The sequence below is a fragment of the Aegilops tauschii genome, chromosome 6 (genome assembly GCF_002575655.3).
Source record: "Aegilops tauschii subsp. strangulata cultivar AL8/78 chromosome 6, Aet v6.0, whole genome shotgun sequence".
NCBI classification, from domain to species: Eukaryota; Viridiplantae; Streptophyta; class Magnoliopsida; order Poales; family Poaceae; genus Aegilops; species Aegilops tauschii.
In genome coordinates, this window is record NC_053040.3 from 366,296,587 (window position 1) to 366,312,859 (window position 16,273).

General features: G+C 47.1%; 2 protein-coding genes across 2 annotated transcripts; one reads left to right on the forward strand and one right to left on the reverse strand.

Annotated features, from left to right (window-relative positions):
* Positions 1-9,231: 9,231 nt before the first annotated feature.
* Positions 9,232-11,525, forward strand: LOC109780120 (pentatricopeptide repeat-containing protein At1g11290, chloroplastic). Its single transcript, XM_020338702.3, has one exon. It carries the CDS (start codon positions 9,293-9,295, stop codon positions 11,408-11,410), a length of 2,118 nt encoding a protein of 705 aa, XP_020194291.1. The 5' UTR covers positions 9,232-9,292; the 3' UTR covers positions 11,411-11,525.
* Positions 11,526-12,681: 1,156 nt separating this feature from the next.
* Positions 12,682-15,178, reverse strand: LOC109780119 (2-C-methyl-D-erythritol 2,4-cyclodiphosphate synthase, chloroplastic). Its single transcript, XM_020338701.4, has 3 exons — positions 14,726-15,178; positions 14,494-14,624; positions 12,682-13,215 (listed from the first exon to the last, which is right to left on the reverse strand). Exons 1-3 carry the CDS (start codon positions 15,018-15,020, stop codon positions 12,982-12,984), a joined length of 660 nt encoding a protein of 219 aa, XP_020194290.1. The 5' UTR covers positions 15,021-15,178; the 3' UTR covers positions 12,682-12,981.
* Between the last annotated feature and the right edge of the window lie 1,095 nt (positions 15,179-16,273).

Genomic DNA, 16,273 nt, shown 5'->3' on the forward strand with positions numbered 1-16,273 from the left:
TGCTATACTGGTCATATATATATATATATGTGTGTGTGTGTGTGTGTGTGTGTGTGTGTGTGTTTGTTTTCTGTGAAAATGAATTGATATAAGAAAAAACAGAATTAAATGGGGCAATATAGGCTCGTGGCAGCTGACCCATTTGGTCAGTTTGCCTACAGTGGCAGACGGCAAAGGCTTGAGGCTCTTTGCCGTCAGCCACGGACGGCAAAGACTGCCGTTAGCCATCTAACAGACTAACAGCGAATTTATTGCCGTCGGCTTTCTTTGCCGTCCGCCGCTGATGGCAAAGACCCCTTTGCCGTCTGCTTCAAAAAGCAGACGGCAAAGAAGCTCTTTACCGTAGCCTACTTTGCCGGAGCCTTTTGCCGTCCGCGGCAGATGGCAAAGGCCTTTGCCGTCCGCCATCCTTGCCTTTGCCGTCTGCCGTGGCAGACGGCAAAGTAGCTGATTCCTGTAGTGCTTCATACTGTTGGAAATATGCCTTAGAGGCAATGATAAAATGGTTATTATTGTATTTCCTTGTTCATGATAATTTTCTATTGTTCATGCTATAATTGTATTAACTGGAAACCGTAATACATGTGTGAATACATAGACCACAACATGTCCCTAGTAAGCCTCTAGTTGACTAGCTCGTTGATTAATAGATGGTTATGGTTTCCTGACCATGGACATTGGATGTCGTTGATAACGGGATCACATCATTAGAAGAATGATGTGATGGACAAGACCCAATCCTAAGCATAGCACAAGATCGTGTAGTTCGTTTGCTAAGAGCTTTTCTAATGTCAAGTATCGTTTCCTTAGACCATGAGATTGTGCAACTCCCGGATACCGTAGGAATGCTTTGGGTGTACCAAACGTCACAACGTAACTGGGTGGCTATAAATGTGCACTACAGGTATCTCCGAAAGTGTCTGTTGGGTTGGCACGAATCGAGACTGGGATTTGTCACTCCGTATGACGGAGAGGTATCTCTGGGCCCACTCGGTAATGCATCATCATAATGAGCTCAATGTGACTAAGGAGTTAGCCACGGGATCATGCGTTACGGAACGAGTAAAGAGACTTGCCGGTAACAAGATTGAACGAGGTATTGGGATACCGACGATCAAATCTCGGGCAAGCAACATGCCGATAGACAAAGGGAATTGTATACGGGATTGATTGAATCCCCGACATCGTAGTTCATCCGATGAGATCATCGTGGAACATGTGGGAGCCAATATGGGTATCCAGATCCCGCTATTGGTTATTGGCCGGAGAGGTGTCTCGGTCATGTCTGCATGGTTCCCGAACCCGTAGGGTCTACACACTTAATAAGGTTCAGTGACGCTAGAGTTGTTATGGGAAATAGTATGTGGTTACCGAAGGTTGTTCGAAGTCCCGGATGAGATCCCGGACATCACGAGGAGTTCCAGAATGGTCCGGCGGTGAAGATCGATATATTGGACGAAGGGTATTGGAGTCTGGAAGTGTTCCGAGGGTACCAGGCTATGGCCAGCATGACCGAAAGGTGTTTCGGGAGCCCCGACAAGTGTTGGAGGGCCTCATGGGCCAAAGGGGAAGGGGCAAACCAGCCCACTAAGGGGTGGTGCGCCCCCCACACCCTTTCCCACGTTAGTTGGGGAGGTGGGGCGCCTCCACCTGGCTTGGGAGGCAAGCCTCCACCTGCTTGGCTTGGGGGGCAAGTCTCCCTAGGATTTTCCCTAGGGAGATCCAATCTGCTTGGCCGCCGCCCCCTAGGGGAAACCCTAGGGCGCCTGCCCCTCTCCCCTTGCCCCTATATATAGTGGAGGGGTGGGAGGGCAGCCGCACCTCTTCCCTGGCGCAGCCCTCCCTCCTCATACACCTCCTCCTCCTCCTTCGTAGTGCTTAGCGAAGCTCTGCCGGAGAACCACGAGCTCCATTGCCACCACGCCGTCGTGCTGCTGGAGTTCTCCCTCAACTTCTCATCTCCCCTTGCTGGATCAAGAAGGAGGAGACGTCCCTGGGCTGTACGTGTGTTGAACGCGGAGGCGCCGTCCGTTCGGCGCTAGATCGGATCTTCCGCGATTTGAATCGTTGCGAGTACGACTCCATCAACCGCGTTCTTGTAACGCTTCCGCTTTGCTATCTTCAAGGGTATGAAGATGCACTCCCTCTCTCTCGTTGCTAGCATCTCCTAGATTGATCTTGGTGACACGTAGGAAAATTTTGAATTATTGCTACGTTACCCAACACATACTGCTTCGGAGGCATGCCATCTTTTTCGTGCAAACGTTGCAGGTCCTCCCGTGCCTCAAGTGTATCTTTTGTCTTCCCATACACGCCCAAGAAGCCTAGCAGGTTCACGCAAAGGTTCTTCGTCACGTGCATCACGTCGATTGAAGAGCGGACCTCTAGCTCTTTCCAGTAGGGTAGGTCCCAAAATATAGATTTCTTCTTCCACATGGGTGCGTGTCCCTCAGCGTCATTCGGAACAGCTAGTCCGCCGGGACCCTTTCCAAAGATTACGTGTAAATCATTGACCATAGCAAGTACGTGATCACCGGTACGCATGGCGGGCTTCTTCCGGTGATCTGCCTCGCCTTTGAAATGCTTGCCTTTCTTTCGACATTGATGGTTGGTCGGAAGAAATCGACGATGGCCCAGGTACACATTCTTCCTGCATTTGTCCAGGTATATACTTTCAGTGTCATCTAAACAGTGCGTGCATGCGTGGTATCCCTTGTTTGTCTGTCCTGAAAGGTTACTGAGAGCGGGCCAATCGTTGATGGTTACAAACAGCAACGCGTGTAGGTTAAATTCCTCCTGTTTGTGCTCATCCCACGTATGTACACCGTTTCCATTCCACAGCTGTAAAAGTTCTTCAACTAATGGCCTTAGGTACACATCAATGTCGTTGCCGGGTTGCTTAGGGCCTTGGATGAGAACTGGCATCATAATGAACTTCCGCTTCATGCACATCCAAGGAGGAAGGTTATACATACATAGAGTCACGGGCCAGGTGCTGTGATTGCTGCTCTACTCCCCGAAAGGATTAATGCCATCCGCGCTTAAACCAAACCATACGTTCCTTGGGTCAGCTGCAAACTCAGCCCAGTACTTTCTCTTGATTTTTCTCCACTGCGACCCGTCAGCGGGTGCTCTCAACTTCCCGTCTTTCTTACGGTCCTCACTGTGCCATCGCATCAACTTGGCATGCTCTTCGTTTCTGAACAGACGTTTCAACCGTGGTATTATAGGAGCATACCACATCACCTTCGCAGGAACCCTCTTCCTGGGGGGCTCGCCGTCAACATCACCAGGGTCATCTCGTCTGATCTTATACCGCAATGCACCGCATACCGGGCATGCGTTCAGATCCTTGTACGCACCGCGGTAGAGGATGCAGTCATTAGGGCATGCATGTATCTTCTGCACCTCCAATCCTAGAGGGCATACGACCTTCTTTGCTGCGTATGTACCGTCGGGCAATTCGTTATCCTTTGGAAGCTTCTTCTTCAATATTTTCAATAGCTTCTCAAATCCTTTGTCAGGCACAGCATTCTCTGCCTTCCACTGCAGCAATTCCAGTACGGTACCGAGCTTTGTGTTGCCATCTTCGCAATTGGGGTACAACCCTTTTTTGTGATCCTCTAACATGCGATCGAACTTCAGCTTCTCCTTTTGACTTTCGCATTGCGTCCTTGCATCGACAATGACCCGGCGGAGATCATCATCATCGGGCACTGGTTCCTCTTGATCTTCAGCAGCTTCCCCCCTTGCAGCATCATTGGGCACATCGTCTGGTCCCTCTTGATCTTCAGCAGCTTCCCCCGTTGCAGCATCACCGTATTCAGGGGGCACATAGTTGTCATCGTCCTCTTCTTCTTCGCCGTCTTCCATCATAACCCATATTTCTCCGTGCCTCGTCCAAACATTATAGTGTGGCATGAAACCCTTGTAAAGCAGGTGGGTGTGAAGGATTTTCCGGTCAGAGTAAGACTTCATATTCCCACATGTAGGGCATGGACATCACATAAAACCATTCTGCTTGTTTGCCTCAGCCACTTCGAGAAAATCATGCACGCCCTTAATGTACTCAGAGGTGTGTCTGTCACCGTACATCCATTGCCGGTTCATCTGCGTGCATTATATATAATTAAGTGTGTCAAAAACCATTACAGAACATCATGAATAGATAATTAAGTGACCAAATTAATAGAAGTTCATCATCACATTAAAACCAAAGTACATACATAGTTCTCATCTAACAACATATATATAGCTCTCCAGGGCATCTAATTAATTAAACCATACATTGAAACTATGTAAAACATTTCAATGCGAAAACAAATGCGATCATAATCGCAACCAAAATCCAACGGCATAATGATACCAAGCCTCGGTATGAATGGCATATTTTCTAATCTTTCTAATCTTCAAGCGCATTGCATCCATCTTGATCTTGTGATCATCGACGACATCCGCAACATGCAACTCCAATATCATCTTCTCCTCCTCAATTTTTTTTATTTTTTCCTTCAAGTAATTGTTTTCTTCTTCAACTAAATTTAACCTCTCGACAATAGGGTCGGTTGGAATTTCCGGTTCAACCACCTCCTAGATAAATAAAATCTATGTCACGTTGGTCGGCATATTTGTCATAAACAATAAATGAACCAAATAGTTATAAAAAGATAATATATACCACATCCGAATCATAGACAGGACGAGGGCCGACGGGGGCGGATACCAAAACCATCGCACTATGTAATAAGAAGGAATAATAAAAGTAACAAAATTCGACAAGTATCTATCTAAAGTAAGAATTTTTTTCTTTCAGAAAGAAGATAAGAACAAGAGGCTCACCACGGTGGTGCTGGCGACGAGATCGGCGCGGGCGATCGACGGCGGTGAAGACTGGGACGGGACGTGATGGACCGCTAAACCTAGACAAATCTCGGGGAAAATGGAGCTCGGAGGCCGAGTTTCGAGAGGAGAAAGATTAACTAGTGTGGCTCAGACATTTCATCGAACACCTCATGTGCATAGGAGGTGAGCTAGAGCACCCAAATGCCCTCCCCTCGCCGGCCAGAAAAAACAGAGCACTGTGGAGTGCTCTGCTGTGGCGATGGGGTATATATAGGCAACTCATTGGTCCCGGTTCGTGGCACCAACCGGGACTAAAGGGGGCATTGGTCCCGGTTCGTGGCACCAACCGGGACCAAAGGCCTTGTGCTGCCCCGCGTCAAAAGTTTAGTCCCACCTCGCTAGTTGAGAGAGCTCGAGAGTGGTTTATAAGCGCTGCTGCGCCCACTCTCTCGAGCTCCTCTCAATTGCAGGCTTTCGGGCCTAACCGTTCTCTTTGCCTGTGGGGCCTACTGGGCCTTCTGCGGGCCTGAATCCTGGCCCATGGATGGGTTTCAAGTCGTATTCAGGCCGTGGTGTCCCAGTAGGTGGCATTATTTTTTCCCCGTTTTTTGTTTTCTCTTTTGCTTTATTTATTTTGTTTTGTTTCTAGTTACAACAAAAAACTTATTTATTTTATTCCATTTTGTTTCTAATTACTTATGTATTTTACTTTATTTATTTTATTTTTATTTATTTTACTGCCGCTATTTTTATTTATTTTATTGCTGCTATTTTTATTTATTTTATTAATGTTTATTTATTTTTTTATTTTATTTTATTAAGGTTTATTTATTTTATTTACTATAAAAAAATGAACATAGATGCGCCTATAGAGAAAATTCAACCTAAATTCTTAATAAATTTCTATGAAATTCAGAGAAATTTACTCTGAATTTAGGTCAAATTCCCTGTATAAGGGCATCTATTTTCACTTTGAGAGGAGCTCAACAAGGCAGAGAGGGACGGGCTTATAAACCGGTGTGAGCGCCATTCGGTTGGCGAGGTGGGACTAAACTCTGACCGCTACTAGGACCAACCCTTTAGTCCCGGTTTGTGGTATGAACCGGGACTAAAGGGTGAGCCTCTGGTCCCGGTTCAAGCCACCAACCGGGACCAATGGTGGTGGGCCAGGAGCGAGGCCCATTGGTCCCGGTTTGTCCCATCAACTGGGACCAAAGGGGCCGGACGAACCGGGACCAATGCCCCCACGAGGCCCGGCAGGCCCCTGGCCGCACGAACCGGGACTAATGTGAATATTGCCCTGTGACCAAAGCCCAGTTTTCTACTAGTGGCTGGTGCATCTTCTGTCTTCCAAGCTGACGTGTTACCTTGACCTTCTAACTTCTATAACTATGCTTACCATAATGTTGTATTAGAATTGTATCTTGTGCAACAGAGTTTTATCGTGCGTTTCTGGAAAAAAATATCAGTTTGAATTCCCCTGTCGGATCTACATCCAACAGACCATGGTCTTCTTCCTCTTCCGACACCGGCCAGTGCCGTTATTGCACGCGCCTTGCTGTCACCCTAGCCTTCTCTCTAAACCCCTCCATGATTATGTTGCCAGCAACCTCCCCGCACCTGAACACATCAGCCTCCGACTCCCTTCCATGGCACCCTGTCTCCGCCTCAAAAGGTTGCGCGGATTCAACAACTGCCAGCAGCGCCCCTGTCTCCAAGGTTGTTAGAATCACGATTCTGTTATATGATTCTACGACTTTACGATCCAAACTTACCCATCTGATTCTACGATTTTAGTTCATAACATCTATGTTTCTACGATCCTGGTAGTGAAGATTCTACGATTTATGATTCTACCATCAGAGCTCTGATCCGATTCAAAATCGCGATTCTGACAACCTTGCCTGTCTCTGCCTCGAAGGGTTGCGCGGATTTGATTGATGTCAACGAAGCAGCGCTGAAACGCCAGAAAATATTACTAGCCACACATGTAGTAATAACATTTAGTCTCCTCCCTCCCTGGAGAAACCCTAGTCGTCAAAATATCAATCTCCTCTTCCCTCTGCCTCCGGTTGTCGTTCCAGCACTGTGAGGCGGAGGTGATGGAATCCTCTTCTCTCTACCTTTGTGCAGTAGATTTTTGGGTCAAGGCGGCGGTGTCATCTCGAATAAAAGTTCTCTGGCTCCAATCCTGTCCGGTGACACTTGGTTCGGCGACTCGGCGTTGCCTCGGAGTTTTTGTCCCCGCTGTTCTTCATAGATACCGGGTTGGTTGTCTATTTGTCCGTCAACGTGGTTCCATGGGCATCGGTGGCGGTAACATTGGTCTTCTTTGACAACCTCTTCCTCCAAGCCATTGCGAGCAAAGTCGTCGCCCAACTCTTGGAAATGATAAATCCCGAACATTCAGGATTGAACCATGGCAAAATAAACATTTTTATTGCAATTTTAATGACCCGAGGATGACAAGTTTAATTGACACACACGACAATTTCTGGCAGAAAATGCACTGAGCACGGATTTGACATGCTTGCCAACTAAACTTGTCACCATCGCGTAACTAAAATTGAAATAGAAAACGTTCGATTTGCCATGGTAAAATCCCGAATGTCCAGGCGTTATGGGGGTCATTTGTACAATCACATTAATATGGATAGGCCCTGTTTGGATCCATGGGTTAGTATTAATTTGAGCTAGTTCCATCTAGCCCACCCAAAAAACTAGGTAAACATTTGTGTACGACACACCGGCCGAGTGATTCGGCCGGTCGCACGCCGCACGTTGGATGAAACGAGATCCAACTGACCATGCACTTTCTCTGTCACATATCGTTTTCCCATCTCAACCTTATCTCTTCCGCGACACTCCGCCTCGCCTCCTCCGCCGTTGCTGTTCAGCAACTTTGAGCACTCCTTCCTTCGCATCTCGCGCTGCACCTCCTCCATGGGGTGCTGCTCCCATGCGTCATCACCCCGAGGCGCTGCTACGACAGGTCGCCATGGCCTTCGAGCTCACGGGTCATGGCGGCCATGGCTTATGAGCTCGGAGCGAATGTGGAAGGAGGATAACTATGAGCTGCTATGGGTGCCATGGCTTATGAGCTTGGGGCGGACGACGACATGGGCGACTACGAGCTGCTATGGGCGAGGCCATCGAGCATTTGCTACGGGGAAAATCTCACCAGAGCTGCGAGCAACCAAGCAACACCTCCCATGTTACAACGGGTGTTCCAAGAAGCTACCACGGGCGCCGCGAAAAGATTCATACGGCGACACCAAATGCTGGGACCGGCCAGCGCCATAACAAAAGCTACAACTGGCGCCACAAAATGCTTCGACCGGCGTCCCAAAAAGCTTCAACGACGACGACATATGCCGGGGCTGGCTACTGCCAGTACCAAAAGCGCTGCAACTGCATCGCAAAAAGCTACAACCGACGTCACAAAAAGCTCCAACCACGAGAATGCATGCTCGAGCTAGGCCACTGCCACAGGAAAAAGCTGCAAGGGACGACGAAGAAAGCTACAAACGGCATCGCAAAAGGCTTCAACCAACGATGACGGAAATCATGGCCGGGCATTAATAAAATCTGCAAGCGGCCACGAGAAAAGCTTCAACCGGCGAACGAGGGAGCTTCATCAACGGCCTGGAGATGCTGGAATCGGTCTTCAGGAATGCTATGACCACAGCCAAAATATGCTGGAACGAGCTTGAGCGGTATGCTACAACCGTGACCTGAAGAGGCTGGAACCGGTTTGTGTGGATGCTACAACCATGGCCGGGTTTTGCTGGAGCGGCTGCGGGAGATGCTTCAACCATGGCTGGTTTTTGCTGGATGGCGAGCGTTGCGGGAGGGAGAAAGGAAGGAGGAAGAAGCGGGGAAGAGGGACGGCATGCTGCGACGGCGAGCCAACGCGCGGTGCGACGGGAGCTGCAAGCGAGAGGCCATGTGCGGGCGACAAGCAAGCAGGCACTACGGGGAAGGAAGAATACTGCTGCGAGGAAGAGGTACACGAGACGCACAGCGACTTAATCGCGCGGTCAGGGACGCCCGCATCGTGCGGCTACCAGGCGGCCAGCCCAAAGTTTGGGCCGGCGCGCCGGCGCAGAGCGCTGGCCAAAAAACTATCCCACCCAAAGGTGCTAATTGAAGCTAGTTCTCCTAATGCATTTATTGTCCATCTAACCATGTCATCCAAACACCTCTTTGGTAGAGTTAGTTCAGGGTTAGTCATGATTTAGAAACTAACTCTAACCTCTAACTAAGTTAGACTATCCAAACAGAGCCGGTAGGTAAGGGGATTTTTCTAGTAGTTTATTTAATGATTTAAGAAAAGGAGAAAACATTGAGAGATTGGTTATCCAAATGCCGTCCTTGCTCAAAAACATTGCCGCTCCGCTCACTCCAGTGCAGTACCTCAAAGTGGTTAATCCATTCACTCAGAGCTCCGATGCTCTCGCTCTCGGCTCCTTCCTCGCCCCCGCCCTCGCCTCCTACCCGCAGCACCACCACCGCTCCCGCCGCCGTCGGCCTCCTTCGTGGGGCCGCGGGGCGGCGCGACGCGCCGCTCACCGCCGCGCTCCACGCCGTCCTCCTCAAGTCCGGCGCGCTCCACTCTTCCCAGTCCCTCGTCGCGTCCAACTCCCTCCTCCACGCCTACCTCCAATGCGGCCTCCACTCCCACGTGCTCAACCTGCTCGACGAAACGCCGCGCCGGGACGCCGCCACCTACTCCACCCTCATCTCGCTCCGGTGTCGCCTCGGCGCGCCCCTGGACGCCGTCCGCGCCTTCGTGGACATGCTGCTGGCCCACGACGCAGACGAGGACGACGCCGCCGCCGTCCGTGCCAACGAGTTCACGGTGGCCGCGCTCCTGCAGGCCTGCGGGCTCGCCAAGGATGGGAGGCTGGGGAGGATGGTGCATGGCTACCTCGTGACAAATGGCTTCTGCGCTGACCCCTTTGTGGTCGGCTCGTTGGTCAATATGTACGCCAAGGTTGGGGATGTGGTCAGCGCGCGGAGGCTGGTTCTCAGATTGGCTTGCAGGGATGTTGTTTCCTGGACTGCTGTTATATCAGGGTGCGTGCTCAACGGGATGCTAGCAGAGGCTCTCAGTGTGTTTGTCATGATGCTGGAAGATGGTGTCCTTCCCAACAATGTTACAATGTTGAGTGTCATTCAGGCATGCTCTTTGATGGGCCACTCCAGGTTGTTCAGTCCGGTGCACGCTCTTGTTGCTCAGTTGGGCCTCGAGGACGATGTTACGGTGGTGAATTCTCTCATCATGATGTATGCAAAGAATGGCTTTATTGAAGAGGCTGCACGGCTTTACGAGGATCTGTACCTCAGGAGAGGGACTGTGTGCTCTAATGCTGATGTTCTTGGTGCGCTTCTTTATGGTTGCACGGTTTCAGCATCCCCGCTTTATGGGAGAGAAATCCATGCACACTTGATTAAACTGAGTGCTCTTCCAAGCATCAGCATTGAAAATTGCCTCATGGGCATGTATGCTAGATTCGAGCGCGTTGACGCAACGTATTTGGCATTCAAAGGCATGAAAGTTAAAGATATTGTTTCGTGGAACACCATGATCTCATGCCTTGCCAAGAGTGACTATGTAAATGAAGCCCTGGACCTTTTCAGCACTCTTCATAGTGGTGGTAGTGGGCTTGTGCCTGATTTCGTCACGGTCTTGAGCGTAGTTCAGGCATGCTCCAATGCTGGATTACATCTACAAGGGCAGATGCTCCATGGATACATTGTAAAATATGGTTTTCTGCACGATGTGTCGATCTCCAATGCTCTAATAATCATGTATGCTAAGTTAGGAAGAATTGATTCCGCTGAGAAGATCTTCGGGCGGATGGATGTTAAGGACCTTGTTTCCTGGAATTCGATGATCAATGCTTATGGGATACACGGAGATGGACAGTCAGCTCTAAAGTATTTCCACCAGCTGACAGATGTTGGAGCACATGCTCCTAATGCTATCACGTTTTTGAATGTGATATCTGCTTGCAGTCACTCTGGTTTGATTTCAGAAGGATACAAGTGCTTTGAAAGCATGAGAAGGGACCATGGAATTGAGCCTTGCATGGATCATTATGCTTGTGTGGTGGATCTGTTTGGAAGGTCTGGGAGATTTACTGAGGCAGAAGAATTTATCAGGGATATGCCTGTTCCTCCCAACTCTTCCATTTGGGGACCCTTGCTGGCTGGTTGCCGACTTCATGGGAATGTTGATCTTGCAGAAAAGGCTGCTAAAGAACTACTAGCCTTGGAACCTGACAGTGATATATGGAGAGTCTCCTTGTCAAATATCTATGCATCAGCTGGGAGATGGAAAGACTCTGCAAAGATTAGGACTGAAATGAAGAGAGTCGGTTTGAGAAAGGAGACTGGTTGGAGCTTTGTAGATGTAGGAGGGGTTGAGGGTTTTAAGTTTGTGTCGGCAGATACAAGGCATTGTGACGCTGAAAAAATATATGCAGTATGGCACAGTATGAACAAGCACATGGCAGATGTAGCTGGTGATGTGCATCAGCTGAGTCTGGTGAGTGTAAATTAGTTGATGACAAATGCTTGATTTCTTTATGCCAGAGTTAAGACGGTGACCTTTTGTAGTTCACGTACACTTACTGAATTGAAATTACACCAGATATATTAATTTGGGTTCTGGGTGTAGTATAAAACCATCAGTAAAACTGGCAACTACATATAATTGACTCTGGAAGGGAAACTGAGGACGCTGCGGTTAGCATGTTAACTTAAAACTATGTTTCGTGATCTTGGTGTAGTCATCTAAATCGCCTGTGTTGTAAAGGGAATAGTCCTCATGATCCAGCATTGCAATATGCCAGCAGAATTGGAGAGGAAATAGTGCTGATATGAAGTTCCTATGCTAATATGGTTGCTGAAAGCAGCAAGGATTGGCAATATGAAATATAGGATGCTCAATTTCTGTAGGGTTCAAGTTTTAGCACATATGCTGTATGCTGGTAAAACAATCTTGTGTGTGTCCTATGTAGTATGCTTTCAATACCGCAATGATAAAAATTTATCAAAAAACCATACTGTATATCCATATATTATTAGTTTAACATTCGTTGTTTTTTGTTGTCTGTTTGTGAAGTATTCATATCTCTACTAGTATAAAGCGAGAGTTTCGTCTCCCGTCCTGCCCACCTGATAGTTTCCAAAAAAAATAATAATCTGGCCATAGCTAGCATGCATATACCTGTGAATTTGTTAAAATCGTTTTTAAGGATTTCGTTAAAACCTTTTGGTTGGCCACTTTGGTGTTCATTGATTTCGTTGACTCATTTAACCCATGCGAATTTGCATGATTATAGAGATTGTTCAAGGCAGATTCTAACTAATTTTGTTTAGTATTTGTTATGAGATTCTTTGTAGCTCCATGGCAATGTACGGGCTTGCTAGTTGGTATATATGTTACTCTCTCCGTTCACAAATACTCCCTCCGTTCACAAATACCCTCCTAGGTCATCCGTTTGAGTGACAAGTAATTCCGGAGGGAGGAAGTGTACGATGTTATATTTATTTATTTTGAATTGGATGTATAGACACGTTTGTGTGTTTGTTTACTCATTTCAGTCCGTATGTAATCCATATGAAATATCCAAAACATCTTATATTTGTGAACAGAGGGAGTATATATATATATATTGGAACAATTGGACTGCATATCCATGTGTTTTGAATAGTGACCCTTCATTTGAAGTTGACAATTGGAAAAACAAATCTTATTTCTGGAGTTACGGAAATGAGCAGAGTTTGCAGACCTGTTAAGCCGGTTAAGTCAGGACAAATGATCACATGTAAAAAGCTCATACCAGTATACTGCAGTATAATTTGTGAATGGTTCTTAAGGTCCGGAAGAAAATAACAAGAACTTCCAAAATGATTGCTATCTAGCACCCTGCAAGACAAGAATACAATTTTGGAGCAATAAAATGAGACACAAGCTGGATACACATTTCTCTTCATTGTACTCAGCTTTACTACTTTCCCTGAAGCTTCCATATTGACTAGACCACAGGGATAGTGTAGTAACACCTCTTGTACAGCAACACTACAATACAATACAATTCCTGTATTATGTAGTATACCTCTAATACTCTACTTCCGCATCAGGAGAACTACGGTATGAGCAGCTATACTCCTGTTTTCTCCTAGACTGTCGACTTTCTCATGCGTCTTGGCCTTGATATTGACAACAGATGGATCCGCCCCAAGTAGTTCACACAAGTTAGATCGGATAGTCTCCTTGAACGGGCTAATTTTTGGTTTTTGCAAGATCAGTGTAGCATCAAGGTTCCCCAGCTCATAGCCTGCTTGATGCATTAGCTTTACCTGATGCATAACAATAAAAAAATGTTAAGCAGATACATGCTCAGTTAAATCGCATCAACCTAGCACCAAACGATACTTATTAAAGTTAGTACAAAGTTGAGACACTTATTTTGGGACAGAGGGAGTATAAAACGCTTTGGCAGTTCAATTTAAACTGCCAAAGCGTCTTACATCTAGAAACAGAGGTACTACCTCCATCTTGATTTATTGGTCCCCTTTGCATTTTGCGCTAAATTTTGACTTCAGATTTAGCTAAGAAAATGTTAATGCATGTAACCACAGATAATATGACCTAGAAACTATGTTTAAATACGAATCCAACGATATAATTTTTGGTGACATGCATTATTATTTTCTTAGTTAAATCTATGGTCAATGTTTGGCACAAAATACTAAGAGGACCAATAAACCAGGATGGAGGTAGTAGTACATAACATTGTGTGAAATGACAAAAAATACTGCATGTTGTCAATGTGAAGAGAAAATAGGGTGATTTCACTGATCGATGGGATCATGAAGAAAAAGCAGCACAAAATTCAGATTCAGGTGTGAATATAGGAACTAATAATGCTCCAATTGGATCAATTCTACATAACATCTGGTGAAATGACAAAAATACTGCTCGATGCCTAAACGAAGAGAAACTACTAGGATGATTTCAATGGTCGATGGGATCATGTAGAAAAAGCAGCACATAATGAGCTCAAATTCCAAGGCATAGGGATATTTTATCCAAAAGTCCGGAATGCAGTCAACATTCAAAGCACATGGTACATGCCTTTGTACAAATTCCAAAACGTGCAATACTTTTTGTCCTGGAAGAGGAGAAAAGTCAAGACCGAATTTGCAGTCAGCATGGTGTTGATGCAGGAATGAAATAGTCAAACAGAAAATAAGCAGGTGATGATCTGGGATGCCTTCAAGGAAGGATGCTTTTGGAGAATTTCCATAAAATGGATGCTAACAGTCTAGACTTCAGACTTAGCTATCGCTCATTCAAGTAGAACGAAAACTAATTTTACAACACACAGGTGCTATATGATTAGCAATTTAGAATCATTCAGCAACAGCAACACACAAACTCTAGGTTTTGCTCTGATTAAGCAACATCCAACTATAAGGCAACAATCTAGAATCAAAGAACAAAAGCAACACACGAACTGTACATTCTGTTCTGAATAAGCATTCCATCATCCAACTACACACAGTGATGCTCACAGAAGCAGGAGGAAATTTGCCATGAGAGAATGAAATTCGGGGTGAACTTGAGAAACTCACAGCCTCCCTCATGAACACGCAGGAGTCCGCGCCCTTCCACCGGGGGTCGGTGTCCGGGAAGATCTGCCCGATGTCCGGCAGCCCCAGGGCGCCGAGAATCGCGTCCACCACGCAGTGCAGAAGCACGTCCCCTGCGCACGCGGCAAAAATTCCACACGCCCGGTAACGCAACGAGCGAACGAACGGAAGCACAAGGAAAAGAACAAGCAACGGTGGTAAAAACGGCACGCACCGTCGGAGTGGGCGTCGCAGCCGCGGTCGTGGGGGATGCTGATGCCGCCGATGATGAGCGGGAGGCCCGGCTCGAGGCGGTGGAGGTCGAAGCCGTGGCCCACGCGGAACGGGAGGGCCGGCGGCTTCGGCGCCGCGGCCACGGCCGGCTGGTGCTCCGCCTGGAGCGCGGCCGCCACCGCCAGGGACGGCCGCCGGGGGCGCAGGGACGGCCGAGCGGGGCACGGGGAGGAGGGTGTGCGGGTCCTTGGCGCGGTGGTGGGGGAGGCCAGGAAGAGGGAGGAGGCGGAGGCCATGTCGTCGCGCTCCGATGGGCGAGATAGCGCAGCGGCCGAGTAGAGTTTCCGGGTTTTCTCTTGGCCGCGGAATGCGAGAAAAGGCAGCGGTTTTTTGTGCGCCGGAATTACTTTGGCATTGGGGGCTGGGGAGACGGGAATCTTGGCGTTGGAGATGCGGTTCATGGGGGCGTGGACGAGGTTTAACGTTTAAGTACTGCGGCCGGCGGCTGCCTTTGCCATCCAAACGAACACGACGTGAACATTTTGGGTTCAGAATTCAAGCTTAAATGTCGTTCGGCTTACATCCATTTTTTTGCGGGTGAAATAATGTATTACTCAATCACAAGGTCCATACAATCAATCACTGCAAACTCCAATGCCTCTGAGAGAAATGGAAGGGTTTTCAAGCGCAGTCAGGGACAGAGTCAACATTCAAACATGTGGGGTGGGTGATTTTCCTTAAAGCGTAGTGCTTGGCCAGAAACAAAAATATATGTAGACGATAGCCTAGGTTAATGTAACTCAAATTTCATTAAAAAAATTCTCGCAAAAAAAGTAACTAAAATTTCATCAAAGAAAAAAACATGTAGCGACTCTGAAGAATTCGGTTTTCATTAAAAGTTGCCATAAAAGCAAATGCAAAAAGCAATTCCCATGTAACTAACTAAATATTTGAGGGGATAAACAATGCAAACTCTTGTCTTAGGGATCATGAATATTTACTAAAAGAAATTAATGTATGAAGTTTCTACAATTCTAATTGTGTAGTTCTAAAAAAGTTTCTACAATTCTAATATATTATTCTAAAGCATGGATCATGAAAGATAGGCCAATTAACTAATAAGAATGAGAAAACGAGGGTAACCTAGACCTTTATCCGTGCCTCATTGACGCCTTGCACAGTCGGCCGACCGTGCGTCTGCGCAACGGCGCAACCTATGGATCACCCCTTGTTCTTGGACTAATGATCCATGCACTCGATTGGGTGTGCTCTGGACAATTCCGGGATCGAAAACTGCCCTAGAAAATGGTGGAGGCGGCTTTATATGAAATAAGCAATGATATGGTTGTACAATCTAGTGGATGGCTAAATACTAATCAACGGGTTCAAATGCATGCCATGTGTCCTATGCTAGCTGAGGTGGTATTGAACCGATCCGATGATGGGCCTTCCTGGATGAAAAATAAGAATGAAAATTTCACTCTTAAAACCTTGTATGAGAAATTGTTTGTTGTGGGACAAGACAGATCCTTTAAGCATGTGCGAACAT

What these genes read in the sequence shown, in the direction of transcription:
- LOC109780119 (XM_020338701.4), bottom strand. Translation starts at nt 15,020, where the DNA reads ATGGCCTCCGCCTCCTCCCTCTTCCTGGCCTCCCCCACCACCGCGCCA. An exon ending in CTGCGACGCCCACTCCGACG is followed by an intron (nt 14,625 to 14,725) that starts GTGCGTGCCGTT and finishes CCGCGTGCGCAG; the next exon opens with GGGACGTGCTTCTGCACTGC. An exon ending in GCGTGTTCATGAGGGAGGCT is followed by an intron (nt 13,216 to 14,493) that starts GTGAGTTTCTCA and finishes GTTATGCATCAG; the next exon opens with GTAAAGCTAATGCATCAAGC.
- LOC109780120 (XM_020338702.3), top strand. Translation starts at nt 9,293, where the DNA reads ATGCTCTCGCTCTCGGCTCCTTCCTCGCCCCCGCCCTCGCCTCCTACC.